The following is a 23,827-nucleotide window of genomic DNA, read 5'->3' as shown; positions in this document are numbered from 1 at the left end:
GAGAGTTCCAGATTCCCACTGCCCTTTGTGTGAAGACGTGCTAACTGACATCACCCCTGAACGGCCGGGCTCTAATGTTGAGGTGACGCCCCCTTGTTCTGGACTCACCCCCCCCCCCCCCCGGCCAGAGGAAATAGTATTTTTCTCTCTCCCTCGATCGACCCTCTCAAATCCTTTAATACATGCGGCCACAGTGGAACTTGGGAATAAGGCTGCCAATTGGAGCCAACAGCTTCATGAATGTCCTTTAAGGGAAGGAGGCCTGTCGTTCTTACCTGGTCTGGGTCTGTACATGACTCCTGTCCCGCACTGACCTAGCAAGCTCCTTCACTGTACCACAGGGATGGGCAATAAATGCTGGCCTTGTCGGTGACATCCCGAGAATGAATATAAACTTGGGTGATTAGAACATACGAAATAAATGTAGGAGGCGGAGGCCACATAGCCCCTCGAGCCTGCTCCACCATTCGCTAAGTTCACGGCTGATCTTCGACCTCAACTCCACTTTCCCACCCAATCCCCAAATCCCCTGATTCCCCTTAGAGCCCAAAAGGTTTACGGCGCAGAAGGAAGCCATTTGGCCCATCGTGTCCACGCCGACCGATAAAGAGCCATTGAGCCTTATCCCACTTTCCAACTCTTGGTCCGTAGCCTTGTAGGTTATGGCACTTCAGGTGCACATCCAAGTACTTTAAGCAGTGAGAGTTTCTGCCTCTACCACCCTTTCAAGCAGCGAGTTCCAGACCGCCACCACCCTCTGGGTGAAGAAAAGTTCTCAACTTTCCTCTGATCCTCCCCCCAATTACTTTAAATCTATGCCCTCTGATTATTGACCTCTCTGCTCAGGGAAATCATCAACATCATAGGCGGTCCCTCGTATCAAGGATGACTTGCTTCTACGCCAAAAAAGGATGAGTTCACAGGTGTTTCAATGAGGGACCGGATATTCCTGTCCCAAACTACATCCTGAAGGGTGGAAGATGCCTGTGCATGGACTTTTTTTTAAAGGAGTGATGGTCGTTACACACCAGCCACCACACGGGCTTGACAGAGTGAGGTCTCGGTCCAGTGGCAAGGAGTCCTTCCTGTCCACTCTATCTAAGCCCCTCATAATTTCATGCACATCAATAAGATCTGCCCTCAGCCTCCTCTGTTCCAAAGAAAACAACCCCAGCCTATCCAATCTTTCCTCATAGCTAAAATTCTCCAGTCCAGGCAACATCCTCGTAAATCTCCTCTGTACCCTCTCTCGTGTAATCACATCTTTCCTGTAATGTGGTGACCAGAACTGTATAAAGAACTAGTGGCCTAACTAGTGTTTTATACAGTTCAAGCATAACCTCTCTGCTCTTATAGTCTATGCCTCGGCTAATAAAGGCAAGTATTCCGTATGCCTTCTTAACCACCTTATCTACCTGTCCTGCGACCTTCAGGGATCTGTGGACATGCACTCCAAGGTCCCTTTGTTCCTCTACACTTCTCAGTGTCCTACCATTTATTGTGTGTTCCCTTGCCTTGTTAGCCCTCCCCAAATGCATTACTTCACACTTCTCCAGATTGAATTCCATTTGCCACCTTTCTGCCCACCTGACCAGTCCACTGATATCTTTCCGCAGTCCGCAGCTTTCTTCTCACCATCAACCACACGGCCAAGCTTTGGCTGCCTTCCCCCACACCGCCCCCGCCCGCCCCCCTCAGAGCCTATTTCTTTCTTTTTTTCTCTTTGTCTCCAATGGCAGTTGGTCATTATCCCACCATTCACACCCTATCTTGACTAATGCTTTTCTAACTCCTGGCATTACCATTTGAATTCGGCCCATCATCCCCTTTTGTCTCTCTAATCGCTCCGGTCTTCCACCCTATCACAGACCTTCCCTTTTATTCTTTCTTCCCCTCCCCCTTTCAGTACTTGTTAAAAATCTGTTCTTTTCGAACACTCTCCAGTTCTGACAAAGGGTCGTCGACCTGAAACGTTAACTCTGCTTCCTCCCCACAGTGTAACAAGTTTGCTGACGATACAAAGATGGGAGGAAAAGCAATAAGAACATAAGAAATAGGAACAGGAGTAGGCCATACGGCCCCTCGAGCCTGCTCCGCCATTCAATACGATCATGGTTAATCTGATCATGGATTCAGGTCCACTTCCCTGCCCGCTCCCCATAACCCCTTATAGTTTAAGAAACTGTCTATTTCTGTCTTGAATTTATTTAATGTCCCAGCTTCCACAGCTCTCTGGGGCAGCGAATTCCACAGATTTACAACCCTCAGAGAAGAAATTCCTCCTCATCTCAGCTTTAAATGGGCGGCCCCTTTTTTTAAGATCGTGCCCCCTAGTTCTAGTCTCCCCCACCAGTGGAAACATCCTCTCTGCATCCACCTTGTCAAGCCCCCTCATAATCTTATATGTTTCGATCAGATCACCTCTCATTCTTCTGAATTCCAATGAGTAGAGGCCCAACCTCATAAGTTAACCCCCTCATCTCCAGAATCAACCTAGTGAACCTTCTCTGAACTGCCTCCAAAGCAAGTATATCCTTTCGTAAATATGGAAACCAAAACTGCACACAGTATTCCAGGTGTGGCCTCACCAATACCAATAACTTTAGCAATACTTCCCTGCTTTTATACTCCAACCTCTTTGCAATAAAGGCCAAGATTCCATTGGCCTTCCTGATCACTTGCTGTACCTGCATACTCACCTTTTGTGTTTCATGCACAAGTAACCCCAGGTCCCGCTGTACTGCGGCACTTTGCAATCTTTCTCCATTTAAATAATAACTTGCTCTTTGATTTTTTATGCCAAAGTGCATGACCTCACATTTTCAACATTATACTCCATCTGCCAAATTTTTGCCCACTCACTTAGCCTGTGTATGTTCTTTTGCAGATTTTTTGTGTCCTCCTCACTCATTGCTTTTCCTCCAATCTTTGTATCGTCAGCAAACTTGGCTACGTTACACTCGGTCCCTTCCTCCAAGTCGTTAATATAGTTGGGATTCCAGCACTGATCCCTACGGCACCCCATTGCTAACTGATTGCCAACCAGAGAATGAACCATTTATCCCTACACTCTCTGTTTTCTGTTCGTTAGCCAATGAGTGAGGAGGACACAAAATCTGCAAAAGGACATAGACAGGCTAAGTGAGTGGACAAAAATTTGGCAGATGTAGTATACTGTTGGAAAGTGTGAGGTCATGCAGGTTGGCAGAAAAAAAATCAAAGAGCAAATTATTATTTAAATGGAGAAAGATTGCAAAGTGCCGCAGTACAGCGGGACCTGGGGGTACTTGTGCATGAAACACAAAAGGATAGTATGCAGATACAGCAAGTGATCAGGAAGGCCAATGGAATCTTGGCCTTTATTGCAAAGGGGATGGAGTATAAAAGCAGGGAAGTCTTGCTACAGCTATACAAGGTATTGGTGAGGCCACACCTGGAATACTGCATGCAGTTTTGGTTTCCATATTTACGAAAGGATATACTTGTTTCGGAGGCAGTTCAGAGAAGGTTCACCAGGTTGATTCCGGGGATGAGGGGGTTGACTTATGAGGAAAGGTTGAATAGGTTGGGCCTCTACTCATTGGAATTCAGAAGAATGAGAGGTGATCTTATCGAGACGTATAAGATTATGAGGGGGCTTGACAGGGTGAATGCAGAGAGGATGTTTCCACTGATGGGGGAGACTAGAACTAGAGAGGGCACGATCTTAGAATAAGGGGCCGCCCATTTAAAACAGAGATGAGGAGAAATTTCTTCTCTGAGGGTTGTGAATCTGTGGAATTCGCTGCCTCAGAGAGCTGTGGAAGCTGGGACATTGAATAAATTTAAGACAGAAGTAGACAGTTTCTTAATCGATAAGGGGATAAGGGGTTATGGGGAGTGGGCAGGGAAGTGGAGCTGAGTCCATGATCAGATCAGCCACGATCTTATTGAATGGCTGAGCAGGCTCGAGGGACCGTATGGCCTTCTCCTGCTCCTATTTCTTGTTCTTATGCTGTCTGACCCACTGAGATTTCCAGCATTTTCTGGTTTTATTCCAGATTCCAGCATCCGCAGTATTTTGGTTTAGTATTACCTGCTTAATCATGCCCCCGACATTGAAGTCTAACTCATTGACATATACCAGAGAGCACTGCAAAATCCGACTGGAAACAGCCTTCCAGTCTTGAATCTTAGTCCTGAATATACTCAACGACTGAGCCTCCACAGCCCTCTGAGGTAGAGAATTTCAAAGATTCACCACCCTCTGAGTGAAGAAATTCCTCCTCACCTCAGTCCTAAATGGCCGCCCGCTTATCCTGAGACTGTTGGGCCGAAATTCACTTCCACAAGAAAGCTGGTGCACCTATTCTTTTTTGAAAGTTTTTTCCGCCGGGATCGTTGATTTTCAGCACTTAGGTTTTTTTTTTGACGTTGGATCGGAAGTCGGTCATAGTGGGGGCAGGAGATAGACAGGAAGGCAGTGCTGAGGAGCTGAATTTGGGCCGGGACTGGGACTCTCGCCGCTGTCAATCAGCAGTGGAGCGGTGGTGATGTCACAGCGCGTGTGCGTCACCATGCTCTCGCCCCCTCCGTTAAAGGGGAGAGAATCGGGCATTCTCTAAATCTTCGGCCACTGGGTCACCAGGGAGAAGTTCGGCCGGGCCAGCGGCCTGGCACCCAAGACGGGATGCTAGGCTGCCCATTGGCGGCCCGGCCGAACCCGGGGAGGCATTACCTGGCCGGCAGATCGGGAAGCCGGCCGTCAACAATAAATACATGGCGGCCGCGGCAGTGGGCCCTCCCCTTGAAGGGCCGCCGCACTCCAGATAAGGTGCACCGACAGAAAAAGCTGTCGGGGGCACCGCATGGCAGGGCAACGATTTTTTTTTTAGCTAAATTTTGCTCGGTGTCTTTGTCAGACGAGAGAGCGCGGTGGTGCGCATTCTGATGACGCACTGGCGGCGGTCATCGGCATCGGAGCGGAATCAGGTCCAGGCCGGAAAATCCCCGACCTGAATTTGGGTCGGGGCGGCCAGTTGACCCCAAAGCAGCGGCCACGGAATTCCAACACATGGCCGCTGCAAGCGGGCAGTAACGGGTCTTTCTAGTTCTCGACTCTCCAGCCAGGAGGGTGGGAAACAGCCTCTAGCCTGTCAAGCCCTCTAAGAATTTCATACGCGCGATCACCTCTCATTCTTCTAAACGCCAGAGGATATGGCCCTGCAGTTACAGCCATTGCGAGATCACTCCCGCAAACACATTTCCAAGGATGGCTGTCGAAATTCAAGGAAGTTGTACAGATACAATAACCATTGTCCAAATTTAACTGATAAATGATCGACAATAATGAATAACCCAGGACCGAGAGATCACAAATCACTTACTTTATCTCATTGTGCACACTAAGTATTACAGAAAAGATCAGCAGGAATCACTGACTGGAAAGCTGACACAACATAATCCATTAACCAGCTGCATTTAAGGGAGGCCAAGACTTCCTTCCGCCCGCTAATGTAGAAGTTTACAAGACAGAAAACTTTCCGTCTGAGGTTAATCTTGTGCTCAGTGTGAGTGGCTCGGCAGTGGAGACGAGTCCCGTCACATTGCTGACTCCCAAGAGGTGACAGTCCGCAGCAGCTCAAACATCTCCGACAAATCCATCTACATACAGAGAGCTGGGGTGGGGGAAGAGGAGGAGGAAAAGAGATGGGGCTGGTCAGTGGAGAAGGGGCGGGAGGAGGAAAAGAAAGAAGAGGGGTATGAAGGTCAGGGATGCACGAGGGAGGATGAGGCGAGAGGGGGAAGAGAGAGGGAGCGCTCACTCGAGAGGGAGGGAGAGGGAGCGCTCACACGAGAGAGGGGGAGAGGGAGCGCTCACACGAGAGAGGGGGAGAGGGAGCGCTCAGACGAGAGAGAGGGAGAGGGAGCGCTCAGACGAGAGAGAGGGAGAGGGAGCGCTCAGACGAGAGAGAGGGAGAGGGAGCGCTCAGACGAGAGAGAGGGAGAGGGAGCGCTCAGACGAGAGAGAGGGAGAGGGAGCGCTCAGACGAGAGAGAGGGAGAGGGAGCGCTCAGACGAGAGAGAGGGAGAGGGAGCGCTCAGACGAGAGAGAGGGAGAGGGAGCGCTCAGACGAGAGAGAGGGAGAGGGAGCGCTCAGACGAGAGAGAGGGAGAGGGAGCGCTCAGACGAGAGAGAGGGAGAGGGAGCGCTCAGACGAGAGAGAGGGAGAGGGAGCGCTCAGACGAGAGAGAGGGAGAGGGAGCGCTCAGACGAGAGAGAGGGAGAGGGAGCGCTCAGACGAGAGAGAGGGAGAGGGAGCGCTCAGACGAGAGAGAGGGAGAGGGAGCGCTCAGACGAGAGAGAGGGAGAGGGAGCGCTCAGACGAGAGAGAGGGAGAGGGAGCGCTCAGACGAGAGAGAGGGAGAGGGAGCGCTCAGACGAGAGAGAGGGAGAGGGAGCGCTCAGACGAGAGAGAGGGAGAGGGAGCGCTCAGACGAGAGAGAGGGAGAGGGAGCGCTCAGACGAGAGAGAGGGAGAGGGAGCGCTCACACGAGAGAGAGAGGGAGCGCTCACGAGAGAGAGAGAGGGAGCGCTCACACGAGAGAGAGAGAGGGAGCGCTCACACGAGAGAGAGAGGGAGCGCTCACACGAGAGAGAGAGGGAGCGCTCACACGAGAGAGAGAGGGAGCGCTCACACGAGAGAGAGAGGGAGCGCTCACACGAGAGAGAGAGGGAGCGCTCACACGAGAGAGAGAGGGAGCGCTCACACAAGAGGGAGAGGGAGAGGGAGCGCTCACACAAGAGGGAGAGGGAGAGGGAGCGCTCACACAAGAGGGAGAGGGAGAGGGAGCGCTCACACAAGAGGGAGAGGGAGCGCTCACACAAGAGGGAGAGGGAGAGGGAGCGCTCACACAAGAGGGAGAGGGAGCGCTCACACGAGAGGGAGAGGGAGAGGGAGCGCTCACACAAGAGGGAGAGGGAGAGGGAGCGCTCACACGAGAGAGTGTGAGAGGGAGCGCTCACACGAGAGAGAGCGGTCACACGAGGGGGAGGGAGAGGGAGCGCTCACACGAGAGGGAGAGGGAGAGCTCACACGAGAGGGAGAGGGAGAGGGAGAGCTCACACGAGGGAGAGGGAGAGGGAGTGTTCACACAAGAGGGAGAGCTCACACGAGAGGGAGAGGGAGAGGGAGCGCTCACACGAGAGGGAGAGGGAGCGCTCACACGAGAGGGAGAGGGAGCGCTCACACGAGAGGGAGAGGGAGCGCTCACACGAGAGGGAGAGGGAGCGCTCACACGAGAGGGAGAGGGAGCGCTCGCACGAGAGGGAGAGGGAGCGCTCGCACGAGAAAGGGAGAGAGTGCGCTCACACGAGAAAGCACACACTCGAGGGAGTGTGCACGACTGAATGCTAACACGAGCAGAGAAAACAAATGAGTGAGTGCGCGAGGCAGGGCAAGTGAGAACTTGCGCATGTGCAAGAGGGGGAGTGACGAGAGAGTGGGCGACAAGGAGCGATGCAAGAATGGACGGCACTGGGAGACACAGCACCCATTGATGCGACGGCGAGAGAAGGCCAGTCTGCGAGACGGACGGGGAGGAGTTAGTGCCACGCACACACGGCGGATGGGGGAAAGAGAGATTGGCGCGCGGGCGACAGGGGTCAGGGAGAGCACGTGCAAGTCGCCTGACAGAATGGCCAGTGAAATAGCATCATCAGGCGTTCTGGGGCTTTGAAGTTGTGGGGTGTCAACGGGTCTCAATCCAAGGTTATGGCAGTGAAACCATGGGACCCTATCCCCCTTCTCCCGTGGAATTTCTATTGCGTCAGAGCACATGACAGACCGAAGGCCAGAGCAGCGACTCCCCAACATGGTTCACATCGTCACATTTCCACCAAATCCCATTCCAATCGCTACCCCTTAACCCTCGAATAAAGAAGCATATGGTGGTCTCCATAGTACAAAAAGTACTGCGAGACACTGGGGAAGGCGCAAAAAAGATTTACAATAATGATACCAGAACTGAGAAGTTATACCCATCAGGAACGATTGGATGGGCTGGGGTTGTTTTCTTTGGAACAGAGGAGGCTGAGGGGAGACCTTATTGAGGTGTATAAAATTATGAGCAGCCTGGGTAGAGTGGACAGGAAGGACCTGTTTCCCTTAACAGAGGGGTCAACAACCAGGGGGTGTAGATTTAAAGTAATTGGGGGGAGGTTTAGAGGGGAAATTTCTTCACCCAGAGGGTGAAGAGGGGGTCTGGAACTCGCTGCCTGAAAGGGTGGTAGAGGCAGAAACCCTCACCACATTTAAAAAGTACTTGGATGTGCACTTCAAGTGCCGTAACCTACAGGGCTACGGACCGAGAGCTGGAAAGTGGGATTAGGCTGGGTGGTTCTTGGTCGGCCGGCGTGGACACGATGGGCTGAAATGGCCTCCTTCCGTGCTGTAATTTTCTGTGATTCTAAGGCTGAGGAGTGACCTAATAAGAGGTTCTTAAAATTATGAAAGGGTTAACGTAGAGAAGATGTTTCCAGTTGTGGGCGAGACCAGAACTAAGGGCCATCAATAGAAGACAGTCACCAATTAATCCAATGGGGAATTCAGGAGAAACCCCTTCACCCAGAGAGTGGTGAGAATGTGGAACTCGCTGCCACAGGGAGTGGTTGAGGCGAATAGGATCGATGCATTTAACGGGGAAGCTGGATAAACACATGAAGAAGAAAGGAATAGAAGGATATGCTGATGGGGGTGAGATGAAGAGGGGTGGGAGGGGGCTGGTGTGGAGCATAAATACCGGCCTCTTTCTGTGCTGCAAACGCTTTGTAAGTAGGGTACACACCTCTTGTAAACAATCTTCAGGTCCTTCCACTCCAGGAAGCTGCACATCTTGGGCTTGCGCCCCAGCACGATCTGCATCAGCTCCCGTCCCAGCTTCTTCTTCTCCTTCTCCGAGATGGCGATGTACCATTTCTGCAGCCTCAGCTTGCCTTGGCGGCTGAACAGCAGCATGAAGCGCATCTGTGGACCCAGAGAAAACCAGGGAGAGTCAGCGAGACAGACATTACGACCCAACCGTCAGTGAGGAGTTCTCTCCCCCGCCGCCGCCCCCCCCCCCATGTTTATCCCTCAACCAACATCGCTTTTAAAATAAAGATTATCCGGTCATTCATCACGTTGCTGTTTCTCTGGGAGCTTGCTGTGTGAAAAATTGGCAGACGTGTTTCTCCACATTACAACGTGGACTACGCTTCAGGAGAACTTCACTGGTGGATAGCTGGGGGATGTTCGAAGGATGTAAAAGGCGCTATAGAAATGCAATTTCTTTCGTACTTTTCATTCAGACTTCTGGCTGTGCAGCTGGACAACACCCTCAATGTATGTCATCTGCAAATATGGAGAGACTTGCAAAGCGGCATGAATGGTAATTCTGTACTCTACCTCAACTCAAAATATAATATAAATACTCCCCTGCTCTTCAAAATAGTGCCAAGGGATCTTTTATGTCCAACTGAGAGGGCCGATGGGGCTTCGGTTTAACGTCACATCTGATAGTGCAGCGCCCCCTCAGGACTGCACTGGGAGTATCAGCTTACATTTTTATGCAACATGAACCGACAACCTTCTGACCCAGAGGTGAGGATGCTACCCACTGATTCACGGCCGACATAGGGAGCTTTACTCTGTCTCTAACCCCGTGCTGTACCTGCCCTGGGAGTGTTTGATAGGACAGTGTAGAGGGAGCTTTACTCTGTCTCTAACCCCGTGCTGTACCTGCCCTGGGAATGTTTGATGGGACAGTGTAGAGGGAGCTTTACTCTGTATCTAACCCGTGCTGTACCTTCCCTGGGAGTGTTTGATGGGACAGTGTAGAGGGAGCTTTGCTCTGTATCTAACCCGTGCTGTACCTGCCCTGGGAGTGTTTGATGGGACAGTGTAGAGGGAGCTTTACTCTGTATCTAACCCGTGCTGTACCTGCTCTGGGAGTGTTTGATGGGACAGTGTAGAGGGAGCTTTACTCTGTATCAAAACCCGTGCTGTACCTGCCCTGGGAGTGTTTGATGGGACAGTGTAGAGGGAGCTTTACTCTGTATCTAACCCGCGCTGTACCTGGCCTGGGAGTGTTTGATGGGACAGTGTAGAGGGAGCTTTACTCTGTATCTAACCCTGTGCTGTACCTGCTCTGGGAGTGTTTGATGGGACAGTGTAGAGGGAGCTTTACTCTGTATCAAAACCCGTGCTGTACCTGCCCTGGGAGTGTTTGATGGGACAGTGTAGAGGGAGCTTTACTCTGTATCTAAACCCGTGCTGTACCTTCACTGGGAGTGTTTGCTGGGACAGTGTAGAAGGAGCTTTACTCTGTATCTAACCCCGTGCTGTACCTGCCCTGGGAGTGTTTGATGGGACAGTGTAGATGGAGCTTTACTCTGTAACTAACCCGTGCTGTACCTGCACTGGGAGTGCTTGATGGGACAGAGTAGAGGGAGCTTTACTGACCTTAATGAATAACAAATGAAATAAAATTATTAAACAAGACAGACATATTGAAAACCTTGCTGTTTTATTCAGGAAGATCTCAACGTGCTTCACACTGCAAGAGTTTATTTCCGACCACAAGGGAAATCAAGAGATATGGAAATCGGGCGGGAAAGTGGAGTTGAGGTCGATGATCAGCCATGATCTTATTGAAAGGCAGAGCAGGCTCGAGGGGCCATAACACTGACTCCTGCTCCTGTTTCTTATGCTCTTACAATGACAAAACATTACAAACAGGGCAAACGGAACTATTTTACAAGGTCCAACAAACAGCAGTGACTTCAATGACCAGTTAATCTTACATTTAGTGACATTGTGCACATCGGCTGTTGCGTCTTCCTACATCACAACAAGTGACTGCACTTCAGATAGCAGCTGCAAAGCGCTTTGGGACATCTCGAGGTCGTGAAAAACGCTATAGAAATGCAAATTCTTTCTTTTTTTTTGGTTGAGGGAATAAATGTAACAGGAGTTGACAAGTCCCGGATCGGTCTCATATTACCCGACTCCCGAGAGGAAAAAATAACAATGTACGGCGGACAATTTGAGGCCTGCCGATTGCTCAGACATCAAAGCCCAACATGGACACGCCTGGTTGATGTATAAAGAGTGAGGCACTATCCTGGAGACTTTCACAAGCAAGGCGGTTTACAGGAGAATGATTAACCTCCAGTGTACATATTTAACCGCGGAGGTCTGCGTGACAAAGTCCGGAATACCTCGCTTTCGGCTCAGTCTGACATGACACACACTGGGTTAAAAGTTCACGCAGCTTTTCTGAGGAGCATGGGTTGTGAATTGAAGTTTCGATCAAAGCAGAGGAGGTCTCCACAGGAAAGCCATTCGAACGTGTCAATTTGGTCAGGTGTGAATAAAATTCATGGCAAGAGTCCATTGCGGCCATAAACCAATCTCAGGAGGTTGAGTGGCTGGTCATTGAGTTTACATTGTCATTCTATCAGTATTTGTATGTACTTTTGATGTAACATGGTTCATTGATAGAAAGTATGGAATATAGAGTTCAAAGACTTGATTCTGTATCGTGTCCGCGCCGGCCGACCAAGAGCTATCCAGCCTAATCCCACTTTCCAGCTCTCGGTCCATAGCCCTGTAGGTTACGGCACTTCAGGTGCACATTCAAGTATTTTTTTTTAAATGTGGTGAGGGTTTCTGCCTCTACCACCCTTTCAGGCCGTGAGTTCCAGACTCCCACCACCCTCTGGGTGAAGAAATTTCCCCTCAAATCCCCTTTAAACTTGCTACCAATTACTTTAAATCTATGCCCTGTTTGCCTACTAGATGGCGCTGGACAATGGCAGAGGTTGTTGCGTTACTAATAAAAAGATTTTTAAAATTTAGTCAGCTTCCTCTCGGGTTGCAAATCACCTCAGTCCGCCATTCAATAAGATCATGGTTGATACGCTACCTCAACTCCACATTCCTGCCCGATCCCCATATCCCTTAATTCCCTCAGTGCCCAAAAATCTAGCGATCTCCATCTTGAATATACTCAGCAACTGCACAACAGATTGTTCTTTGTTTTCTTGCAGAGACTGTTAACGTCGGCAAATGAAGCAAACATTCCGTGCCAGAAACATGCCCAAACGCTGATGAGCCACACGGCCAGCTAACCAGTATTTGTTGGCGTCTCTTGCGATCGAGGCGTTGACGGGACACCACGGGAGAATTAATTCCCTGCTCAACCTGAACAGGCAGACGGGGGCCTCGGTTGAAAGGCCTCACTCAAAGGACGGAGTCTCCGACTGTGCGGCGCTCCCTCAATACTGCACTGGAGTGCCGGCCTAGATTATGGGCTCAAGTCTTGGAGCAGGGAAAGCATGAAAGAAAGAATTTGCCTCTTATATACACTCTAAGAAATCGTGAATTGGAAGAAATAACTTGAGACTAAGATGTCTATTCAGACTGGTGTTAGAATTAAATGATTCATTCCAGGGTACAATAGCTGAAGTGACTTGAACAGCGTGAACCTAAATAACTGATAACGGACAGCTCCAAACATCTGAAAGCCAAGAATGGCCTGTCTGACTCCGACCTTGGAAGGTTGTGAAGAGGAGGCGTCTCACCCAAGAGTCGGGACAAAGAACTCGACATATCACAGGTTAAATGGTCCTGTCTATATCCTACACCAGGCCCACCCCTAAAGAGAGAATAAAAGACCCAGAAGGCGTTTCAGGGCAGATGGTGAAAATAAGATATGTTTGTGCCACCAACCGTCTGTCCGATCGGGACTAGTACCAGCTATTTGTCACGGTCGTATGTCTACTCATCATCATAGGCGGTCCCTCGAACGAGGATGACTTGCTTCCACGAGAGCTCACAGATGTTTCAATGAAGGACCCGATGTTCCAGTCCTGAACTCCAATTGAAGGGTGGAAGATGCTTGTGCGTGGATTTTTTTTAACATGGGGCGACGGTTGCACACCAGCCACCACACGGGCTTGACAGAGCTAGGTCTTTATCCAGTGGCAAGGATTAACCAGGACGACTGGAGACCTGCTCTGCTGCACGGACCTCGTGCGCACACATATCGCAGTGTGGGCTGGCCCGTGCTGCCCCTGGGCCCTCGCCTCTCCTTGGCCCCGATCACGTCCCTCCACAATCTTTCGCCGCTTCTTCGCCCCGACCTCGCCGCTCCTGCTGTGTCTGCCCACGCTCCAATCACCGACCTGGATCTTGGTGATGTCACTCTTCGCTGCCGTTGTTCTCCTGCTCCAGCACGTGCTGCTCCCTGGAGTGGTATGTCGCCACACTGCTCCTTCCGCTCCCCGGTCTGCTCTGATGGTGCTCGCAGGCCGGGGGCCGCTCAGCCTGCTGGGCCAGGCCGCCACGCTGCTCCTTCCGCTCCCCGGCCTACTCCGATGGTGCTACGGTGACAGCTTACAACATAAACATGCAGCTGCAAACGGCGAGCCCCGACGCTCGGTGTTTGGGCATTCTGAGTTGCAGGCCAGTGAGCAGAAGGAGCAGCGTGGCGGCCTAGCCCAGCAGCTCCCTATACAAGCTATGTTCCTAAATCTTACAAGATGCGCCCAAAGCGCTTTACAGCCAATGAAGTACTTTTGAAATGTAACCACTGTTGTGATGTGGGAAACGCGGCAGCCAATCTGCGCACAGCAAGCTCCCACAAACAGTCATGAGATAAATGACCCAGATAATCTGTTTTAGTTAGGATGGCAGAGGGATAAATGTTGGCCAGAAGACTGGGGAGTTCTTCTCCGAATAGTGGCTGTGGAATCTTTTAGGTCTACCCGAGAGGGTAAACAGGGCTTCAGTTTAACATCTCATCTCAAAGTATTGATTTATTTCTGCCCATTTTCTCACCCATCCACCAGCTTCTGTTTTGTCTCTCCCCTATTTGCAGCAACTGTTTCGCTGGGATGAGGGCTGCCCCAATGGAGGTTGTTAAAATTGCGTAGGTGTTTGATCGGGCAGACGTAGAGAAGATGTTTCCACTTGTGGGAGGGTACAAAACTAAACGCCATAAATGTAAGATGGTCACTAATAAATCCAATAAGGAATTCAGGTGAAATTTCTTTGCACAGAGAGTGGTGAGAGTGTGGAACTGTTGAAGCGAAAGGCATAAATGTATTTAAGGAGAAAAAGATTTGTATTTATATAGCGCCTTTCACAACCACCGGACATCTCAAAGCGCTTTACAGCCAATTAAGTACTTTTGGAGTTGTAGTCACTGTTGTAATGTAGGAAACACGGCAGCCAATTTGCGCACAGCAAGCTCCCACAAACAGCAAGTGATAATGACCCAGGTCATCTGTGTTTTTGTTATGCTGATTGAGAGATAAATATTGGCCCCAAGACACCGGGGATAACACCCCTGTTCTTCTTCAAAATAGTGCTGTGGGATCTTTTACGTCCATCTGAAAGAGCAGATGGGGCCTCGGTTTAACGTCTCATCCAACAGTGCAGCGCTCCCTCAGTACTGCACTAGGAGTGTCAGCAGAGATTTTTTTAAGCTCAAGTCCCCGAAGATGGACTTGAACCCACAACCTCCCGACTCAAAGGCGAGTGTGCTACCCACTGAGCCACGGCTGACACACAGAAGTTAGATAGGTACATGAGGAAGAAAGGAATGTGCAGATAGGGCGAGATGAAGTAGGGTGGGAGGAGGTGAGTGTGGTCCATAGATCATCATCATAGGCAGTCCCTCGGAATCGAGGAAGACTTGCTTCCACTCCCAAAGTGAGTTCTCTGGTGGCTGAACAGTCCAATACGAGAGCCACAGACCCTGTCACAGGTGGGACAGACATTCGTCGAGGGAAGGGGTGGGTGGGACAGGTTTGCTGCGCGCTCTTTCCGCTGCCTGCGCCTGACTTCTTCACGCTCGCGGCGTTGAGATTCGAAGAGCTCAACGCCCTCCCGGACGCACTTTCTCCACCTCGGGCGGTCTTCGGCCAGGGACTCCCAGGTGTCAGTGGTGATGTCGCACTTTACCAGGGAGGCTTTGAGGGTGTCCTTGTAACGCTTCCGCTGCCCACTTGTGGCTCGTTTACCGTGAAGGAGCTCCACATAAAGCATTTGCTTAGGGAGTCTCGTACCCGGCATGCGAACTACGTGGCCTGCCCAGCGAAGCTGATCGAGTGTGGTCAGTGCTTCAATGCTGGGGATGTTAGCCTGGATGAGGACACTGATGCTGGTGTGCCTGTCCTCCCAGGGGATTTGCAGGATCTTGCGGAGACATCGTTGGTGATATATCTCTCGCGACTTGAAGTGCCTTCTATACATTGTCCATGCCTCAGATCCATACAGGAGGGCGGGTATTACTACAGCCCTGTCGACCATGAGAGCTTGGTGGTAGATTTGAGGGCCAGGTCTTCAAACACTCTTTTCCTCAGACGACCGAAGGCTGCACTGGAGGCGATGTTGAATCTCCGCATCAATGTCTGCCTTTGTTGATAAGAGGCTTCCGTGATATGGAAAATGGTCCACATGGTCGAGAACGGTTAGGCTGAGCGACCCATTTCTGTGCTGTAAATTCGATGTAACTCTATGTATAAATTCACCGGGATCAAGAACAGCCGAAGAGGAAGTTGTGCGCTAATCAAACGTGAAGGTGAGAGATTCTTATCTATAGGTTTTGAAACTGAAAATGGCAGATCTATTCAGCAGAGCTTAGCGCCTAAAAGCCAGGTGACTGGCTGCATCTGACACGAGACAGGAAGTTCCTGTCCACGGAGAGACCCAGGGATGATTCCAGAGGTCTGGACTAATAATCCAGAGACCAAGAGTTCAAATCCCGCCCTGACAGTTTGAGAATTTGACCAGTTTTTTTTTTAAAAAGCTGGTCTCAGTAAAAAGTGACAGTGAAATGGTCGGACTGTGTCGTCTAGTTCACCGATGTCCTTCGAGGAAGGAAAGCTGCTGTCCTTAACCATGTCTGGGCCGACACATGACTCCAATCCCACCCCTACCCTCTGTTTGGCCTATAGTCCCAACAACATGTATTTATATAGCGCCTTTAACGTAGTAAAACGTCCCAAGATGTTTCACAGGAGCGTTATCAAATAGATCTCGACACCCAGCCACACAGGGAGATATTCGGGCAGGTGACCAAAAGCTTGGCCAAAGAGGTAAGTTTTAAGGAGTGCTTTTAAAAAGGAGGAAAGGGAGGTGGAGAGGTTTATGGAGGGAATTCCAGAGTTTAGGGTCTTGGCAGCTGAAGATTATAGAGATGGGGAGGGGGGCGGGGGGGTGAGGCCATGGAGGGATTTGAAAACATTTTTAAATCGAGGCGTTGCGCACACACACACACGTGAGTGATTATTCATGTCCTCATGAAATGGGCAATAGAGACAGTCTTGCCGATGTCAGCCATATCCCAAGGACAAATCCCGAGGCCTCATGCATTCAGCTAAAGATAAAAGATGTAATTGTACGGCATGAAGCGGACATCTTCTGATGTTCTAGCCTACATTTATCCCTTAACCACCCCACCCTAACAGATGATTTGTGTGAGAATTAGCTGCTGTGTTTGCCGACATAACTGCGATTACATTTCAAAAGTACTCCCTCAGTTGCAAAGCACTTCGAGGAAGCAAATGGCCTGCTTTTCAAATCCCTCCATGGTCTCGTGCTCCCCCCCCCCGCCACCAATCTCTGTTACCACCTCCACCCCTACAAGCCTCCGAGATCACCACGCTCCTCAAAGTCAGCCCTGGCTCAGTGAGTTGTATTCTCGCCTCTGAGTCAGAAGGTAGTGGGTTCAAGTCCCACTCCAGAGCATAAAAATATCCAGGCTTACGTACCAGTGCAGTGCTGAGGGAGTTCTGCACTATCGGAGATGCCACCTTTCGGATGAGTCATTAAACCGAGGCCCCGTCTGCCCTCTCAAGATCCCATGACTACTATTTCGAAGAAGAACAGGGGAGCTATCCCCGGGACCAATATTTATCCCTCAACCAACATAACAAAAAACAGATTATCTGGCCATTATCACATTGCTGTATATGGGAGCTTGCTGTGCGCAAATTGGCAGCTGCGTTTCCCACATTACAACAGTGACCACACCCCAAAAAGGACTTCATTGGCTGTAAAGCACTTTGAGGCGCCCGATGGTCGTGAAAGGCGCTATATAAATGCAAGCCTTTCTTTTCTTGCTCTTGAGCATCCTCGATTTTAAGCGCTCCACCATCAGTGGCCGTGCCTTCAGCTGCCTGGGCCCCCAAGCTCTGGAATTCCCTCCCTAAACCTCTTCGCCTCTCTCTCCCCCTCCTTTAAGACGCTCCTTAAAACCTACCTCAGTGACCAAGCTTTTGGTCATCTGCCCCAGTATCTCATGTGGCGTCAAATTCTCTTTGATTACATGCCTGTGAAGCGCCTTGGGACGATGTTAATGCAAGCAGTTGTATCAATGCGGAGCCTGTCTTTATTGTATTTACTGTGTGTTAACCGGCAGATTTCATCCACAAAAAGATTAAATTATCAAGGGCACTGTGGATTATTTACATACCCTCATGATGTCAGTGTTTTATGAGGAGTTGGAAACTCGTGGTTAATGAGTAACATTCAGTCATTTATTCGTGGTGGATATATGGGCGGAGAAGTGGAGCTGAGTCCATGATTAGATCAGCCATAATCTTATTGAATGGTGGAGCAGGCTCGAGGGGCCGAATGGCCTACTCCTGCTCCTATTTCTTCTGTTCTTATATTCAGCGCCCTCTCTTTCACCTTCTGTTGCAATGTGGACCTGAGCCAACGGAGAGCAATCATGCCTAAAAGATCATGGCTTGTCACTCTCTTCCGCTGCCCTTTCCCGAAGTTGACTGAAAAGCAGCCGGGGACATTTGGTTTAATAACATCCGTCCTCCCCCTCCCCCCATTCCCCCATTCCCCCCCCACCCTGCGGTCAGACTGGGAAGCTTCGGTCGTTGCCAGGGTTAGAGTCAAGGACACTGGGTTTGAACAACAGAACTGGGGGTTCTCCTGAACGGCTGGCAATCCAGTGTGTCAGAACTTCATTTATTCCGATCACCATGCAGGAATTCTACACAACTGTACACGGCAGCTGCCTCCAGTCCCTGCACAGCTCGGAATGAGGAGCAGCGCACATCTGAAAGGGCATCCCACCTGTAATGTATATGCTTCGTGGGTTCTTTACTTAACAGTTCACAGCAACACATTGCTATTAAGAACTACAGGCAACTCTCGATTATCCGGGTCCCTCGGGGATTGGGCTCGGCCGGGTAAACGATTTCTCCGTTAAGAGCGAGTTGATATTATAAAGTTAAAACTTCAATGAATAAATACTGTGCAATCAGCTACAAACAGTAACAAGGCAGTTAAGCATGGACATGACCAGAATGCATGCAGGTGGCCTCGAGGAGGAGATTGTCTAGCTCCGGGGTTCCGAAGCGCGCTGTCTTCCCGGGCCGAAAGAACTCCAAACGCACCGGCCCGATGCCTTCCCGGGCTGAAAGGACTCCGAACACACCGGCCTGATAGGACTCCGACGTCAGCGGCGGCGACGAGAGACAGCGGCTGCAGCAGCAGCGCGCGCACACGGAATTTTAAATACCGTTACAACGGTTTCCCGTTGCATCCGTGTGCGGATAATCGAGAGTTGCCTGTAGTTAGTTTATTAGCAAAAGGTTTAACAATCACACTACAACATTACCGGTTCATCCAGCAGGCTGACAACCACCGGCCTCGTCTCCCCGAAGCCAACTGGCCGGGGTTTTATTGAGCCTTGTGAACATCACGTGACTGGCACAATTCACAACTATTTTGAGTTGTATCAGTAATCAAGTGCCCCCCTGATTAAAGGGGGGTGGGGGGGGGGCACACTCCAAAAACCTTTCAGGTGCCCTCTTGTTTTTTTTGTTGTTTTTCTTCTGAGGGCACTAAAACACAAATTATACAAGTGCCCCCTGGCTAAAAGGAGGGGCACTAAAACCGGCACAATAAACAAATTAAACTTTAGACATTTAAAATCAAATTAAAATTTGGTTGCTGGGGGTGATGATGCATTCCAGTCCCTCCGGCGCCCAATTCTCGCGGAAGGCCGTGAGCGTACCGGTGGACACTGCCTGCTCCATCTCCATGGGCACCCTGGTTCGGATGTAACCATGGAAGAGAGGCAGGCAGTCAGGCTGAACGACCCCCTCGACCGCCCGCTGCCTGGACCGGCTGATGGCCCCCTTGGCCGTGCCCAGGAGCAGTCCTACGAGGAGGCCTTCCGACCTGCCCGCTCCCCTCCGCACAGGGTGCCCAAAGATCAGGAGTGTGGGACTGAAGTGCAACCAGAATTTGAGGAGCAGCCCCTTCAAATAATGGAATAGGGGCTGCAACCTCGCACATTCCATAAAAACATGGATCACAGACTCCTCCAGACCGCAGAAATTGCAGGCGGCCCGGGAGCCCGTGAACTGACTTAAAAACTTATTGCACGGGACTGCCCCATGCAACACCCCCCAGGCCAAGTCCCCAATAAATAGAGGGAGGACTCCAAACCTGTGAGCATACTGATAGTTGCATACATTACACCACCCATCTCTCCAACATTCCATAATGGGAAACGGTCATCTTATCCATCCCCCCCAATATTCCGTAATGGGAAAGGGATATCACACCCATTCCCCCCCCGCTCCATATTCCTCAATGAGAGACATTCTACTCACATTTACCCATTCAGGCTGCTGCTACAACAACTTGAATTTATATAGCATATTTAGCAGAGAAAAAGCATCTCAAGGTGCTTCACAGAGGCAGAATGGATGGCGAGTCGAAGGATGGAGATATTGGGAGCTTGGTCAAAGAGGTGGGTTTTAAAGGAGGAAAGAGGTAGAAGGTTTAGGTAGGGCATGCTATATGCTACAGTCTGTGACCTTTATTGCCCAGCCAACATCACTAAAAGCAGATTATCTGCTCGTTATCACATTGCTGTTTGTGGGAGCTTGCTATGCGCAAATTGACTGCCGCGTTTCCCACATTACAACAGTGACTATATTTCAAAGAAGCGTTTCATTGGCTGCGAAGCGTCATGAAAGATGCTATATAAATGCAAGTTCTTTTGCCTTCTAAACCTTCACACATTCTCTCAAACACAAATTACACCAGTGTACGAAAACTTAACAATTTTACCTGAAACCCCCCTTGCTGTTATTTTAGCTACTGCTTTGACCTGCCCACTAAAATAACAGTGAGAAGCACGTGTACTATTGTGGACTGTAACGTCACAAATACTATGCTCCACTTCACCTTCCAACCATAGAATTGAACTACATAAAATTAACAGCACAGTTTGGCCCAACTGGTCTATGCCAATGTTTATGCTCCACACCAGTCTCCTCCCAACCTATTTTATCTCAAACACGATTAGCAAACCATTCTGTTCCTTTCTCCCTCATATTTATCCAGCTTCCCCTTAAATGCACCTATGTGGTAGCAAGTTCCACATTCTAACCCCTCTCTGGGGCAGAGAAGTGGTTCGCAAAGAAGTCCTGACTTCCTTACTGGATTTCTTCGTGGCTATCTTCTTTAGTCCAGCAAGGCCAGGGTTTATTGCCCATTCCTGATTGCCCCTGAGAAGGTGAGCTGCTTTCTTGAACCGCTGCAGTCCGTGCGGCGTAGGTACAACTGAGTGGCTCGCTAGTCCATTTCAGAGGGCAGTGTGGGTCTGTGTGTGTAAGGACAGCAGATTTCCCTAAAGGACATTAGCGACATGTTTACGACAATCCTGTAGTTTCAGCAAGTAGCAGGCTGAACGGCCCCCGGCCTGCGAGCACCATCGGAGCAGGCCGGGGAGTGGAAGGAGCACCGTGGCAGCATACCACTCCAGGGAGCAGCACGTGCTGGAGCAGGAGAGCAACGGCAGTGAAAACGATGTCGCCAAGATCCAGGTCGGTGATTGGAGCGCGGGGCAGGTACAGCAGGAGCGGCGAGGTCGGGGTGAAGGAGCAGCAAGAGTTTGTAGAGGGACGTGATCGGGGCCCAGGAGAGGCGAGAGCCCAGGGGCAGCACGGGCCAGCCCACACTGCGATATGTGCGTGCACTAGGTCCGTGCAGCAGAGCAGGTCTCCAGCCGTCTTGGTTAATCCTTGCTACTGGACCAAGACCTAGCTCTGTCAAGCCCGTGTGGTGGCTGGTGTGCAACAGCCACCACACGGTAAAAAAAATCCATGCACAGGCATCTTCCACCCTTCAACATGTAGTTCGGGACCTGGAATATTAGGTCCTTCATTTAAACACCTGTGAACTTTTTGACATGGAAGCAAGTCATCCTCGATTCGAGGGATTGCCTATGATGATGAGTTTCATGACTGATGCTAGCTTTTTAAACTCCAAATTTATTTAATTAACTGAATTGAAATTCCCCAGCTGCTGTGGTGGGATTTATACTCACATCCCTGGATTAGTCTAGGCCTCTGGATTACTAGTCCAGTAACATAAACGCTATGCTGCCGTACTCCCTAGTTTTGGACCCCCATAATATTTCCTTTTCGGCCTTCATTTAGTTATTGTAACTTCATAAGTTCAATATTGTATCTCCCACGAACCCTGAAGGATGCCTGCGCTCTATTCTGTTCCCTGTTGGAAATGTGCTGCCTTCAGAAACAATGCACTGGCTGCACAAACTCTCCTCGATCTTCCGTTTCAAAGAGACTTTGCCCCCCATTCTATTGGGAATCAGAGTAATTAAAACCTGCCTTAATTAGCACTCTCTCATTTCCGAATGCATGACATGGAATTAATTTCCTTCCCCCTTGAGTGTCAGCTGTGTCTCAGTGGGCAGCACCCTCGCCTGAGTCAGAAGGTTGTGGGTTCGAGTCCCACTCCAGGGACTTGAGCACATAAATCTAGGCTGAAAGTCCCAGCGCAGTGCTGAGGGCGCACGGCACTGTTGGAGGGGCAGTACTGAGGGAGCGCCGCGCTGTCGGAGGGGCAGTACTGAGAGAGCGCCGCACTGTCGGAGAGGCAGTACTGAGGGAGCGCCGCGCTGTCGGAGGGGCAGTACTGAGGGAGCGCCGTACTGTCGGAGGGGCCGTCTTTTGCATGAGACATTAAACCGAGGCCCTGTCTGTTCTCTCAGGTGGATGTAAAAAGATACCACGGGCACTATTTAGAAGAGTAAGGGAGTTCTCCCCAGTGTCTTGAGCCAATATTTGTCCCTCAATCAACATAACAAAGAAACAGATTATTTGGGCCATTATCACAGTGCTGTTTGTGGGAGCTTGCTGTGCCCAAATTGGCTGCTGCGTCTCCCACATTACAACAGTGACTACACTCCAAAAGTACTTTGTTGGCGCTTTGATACGTCCAGTGGTCGTGAAAGGCACTATATAAATGCGAGTCTTTCTTTCGGTGGAGCAGTCACTACCAATTCTCAATTATTCATGTGCCAAGACTGCTAACCGAACTTGCACTGAACTCCCTCAGTGCTGCCTCCGCTTGCTCTGGCCTCAGAGACAGAAGGCAGGATTGAGCACTGAATCCAGGCCGACCCACTAGTGCAGTACTGAGGGAGTGCTGCCCTGTTGGAAGTGCCGCACTTTGGATGAAGCACGGAATCAACTCCCTGTTCGGGTGGATGTCCAGGATGACATGGCACTGTTCAAAGAAGAGCGGGTGCACCTTCCTGCACCAACACTCGTCCGAAAGCAGATTCATACATCATTTACCTCAGTGCCTTGTGTGGGATCTTGCCATATGCGATTTTCACTTTGTAGTTCGCCCTGGTGTTCTGGCCAATATTTATCAGCCAATATCACTAAAGCAGAGTATGTGTCTCCTTGCTGTTTGTGGAAGCTTGCTGTGCGCAAATTGGCTGCCGCCTCTCCTCCATTACAACAGTGACTAAAAGAAAGACTTGCCTTTATATAGCGTTTTTCACGTCCACCGGATGTCTCAGAGGGTTTTACAGCCAATGAAGTACTTTTGGAGTGTAGTCACTGTTGTAATGTGGGAAATGTAGCAGCCAACTTGTGCACAGCAAGCTCCCACAAACAGCAATGTGATTAATGATCCAGATAACCTCTTGTTGTTATGTTGATTGAGGGATAAATACTAGACACGACACCGGTGAGAACTCCCCTGCTCTTCTTCGAAATAGTGCCATGGAATCTTTTACGTTCACCTGAGAGAGCAGACGGATCCTCGGTTTAATGTCTCATCCGAAAGACGGCACCTCCGACAGTGCAGCACTCCCTTAGCACTGCACTGGAGTGTCGACCTGGATTTATGTGCTCAAGTCCCTGGAGTGGGGCTTGAATCCACAACCTTCTGACTCAGAGCCAAGAGTACGACCCACTGAGCCACGGCTGACACTAACAGGAGAGTCCATTCCTCAGCCTAAGCACAAAGGCCATATGCTTTGCCATCTCTTCTCTCTGTTACTTGAGGGAGATTCTTGCCTTGGCGGGGCAGATTACGGGATCCTGGGCTTCATGAATAGAACTATTGAGTACAAAAGTGTGGAAATTATGATGAACCTGGAAATTATAAAACACTGGTTCGGCCCCAACTGGAGTATTGTGTCCAATTCTGGGCACCGCACTTTAAGAAGGACGTGAAGGCCTTAGAGAGGGTGCAGAAAACATTTACGAGAATGGTTCCAGGGATGAGAGACTTCAGTTATATGGAGAAACTGGAGAAGCTGGGGTTATTCTCCTGAGAGCAGAGAAGGTTGAGAGAAGATTTTTTTTTAAAAGAGGCGTTCAAAATCAGGAGGGGTCTGGACAGAGTAGATCGAGAGAAACTGTTCCCATTGGTGGAAGGGTAGAGAACCAGAGGACACAGATTTAAGGCGATTGGCAGAAGAACCAAAGGCAACATAA

General features: G+C 50.2%; 1 protein-coding gene across 1 annotated transcript in view; it reads right to left on the bottom strand.

Moving 5' to 3' along the window:
• ap1s1 (adaptor related protein complex 1 subunit sigma 1) overlaps window positions 1-23,827 on the bottom strand; it is a 68,242-nt gene that overhangs the window by 22,131 nt on the left and 22,284 nt on the right. Inside the window, exon 2 of the mRNA XM_070863142.1 lies at window positions 8,827-9,005. Coding sequence (XP_070719243.1) covers window positions 8,827-9,005 — 179 coding nt within the window. The remainder of the gene's footprint in view (window positions 1-8,826; window positions 9,006-23,827) is intronic.

This window comes from Pristiophorus japonicus, chromosome 20 (assembly GCF_044704955.1).
Source record: "Pristiophorus japonicus isolate sPriJap1 chromosome 20, sPriJap1.hap1, whole genome shotgun sequence".
NCBI lineage: Eukaryota > Metazoa > Chordata > Chondrichthyes > Pristiophoridae > Pristiophorus > Pristiophorus japonicus.
This window is presented reverse-complemented; position numbering and strand designations above follow the sequence as displayed.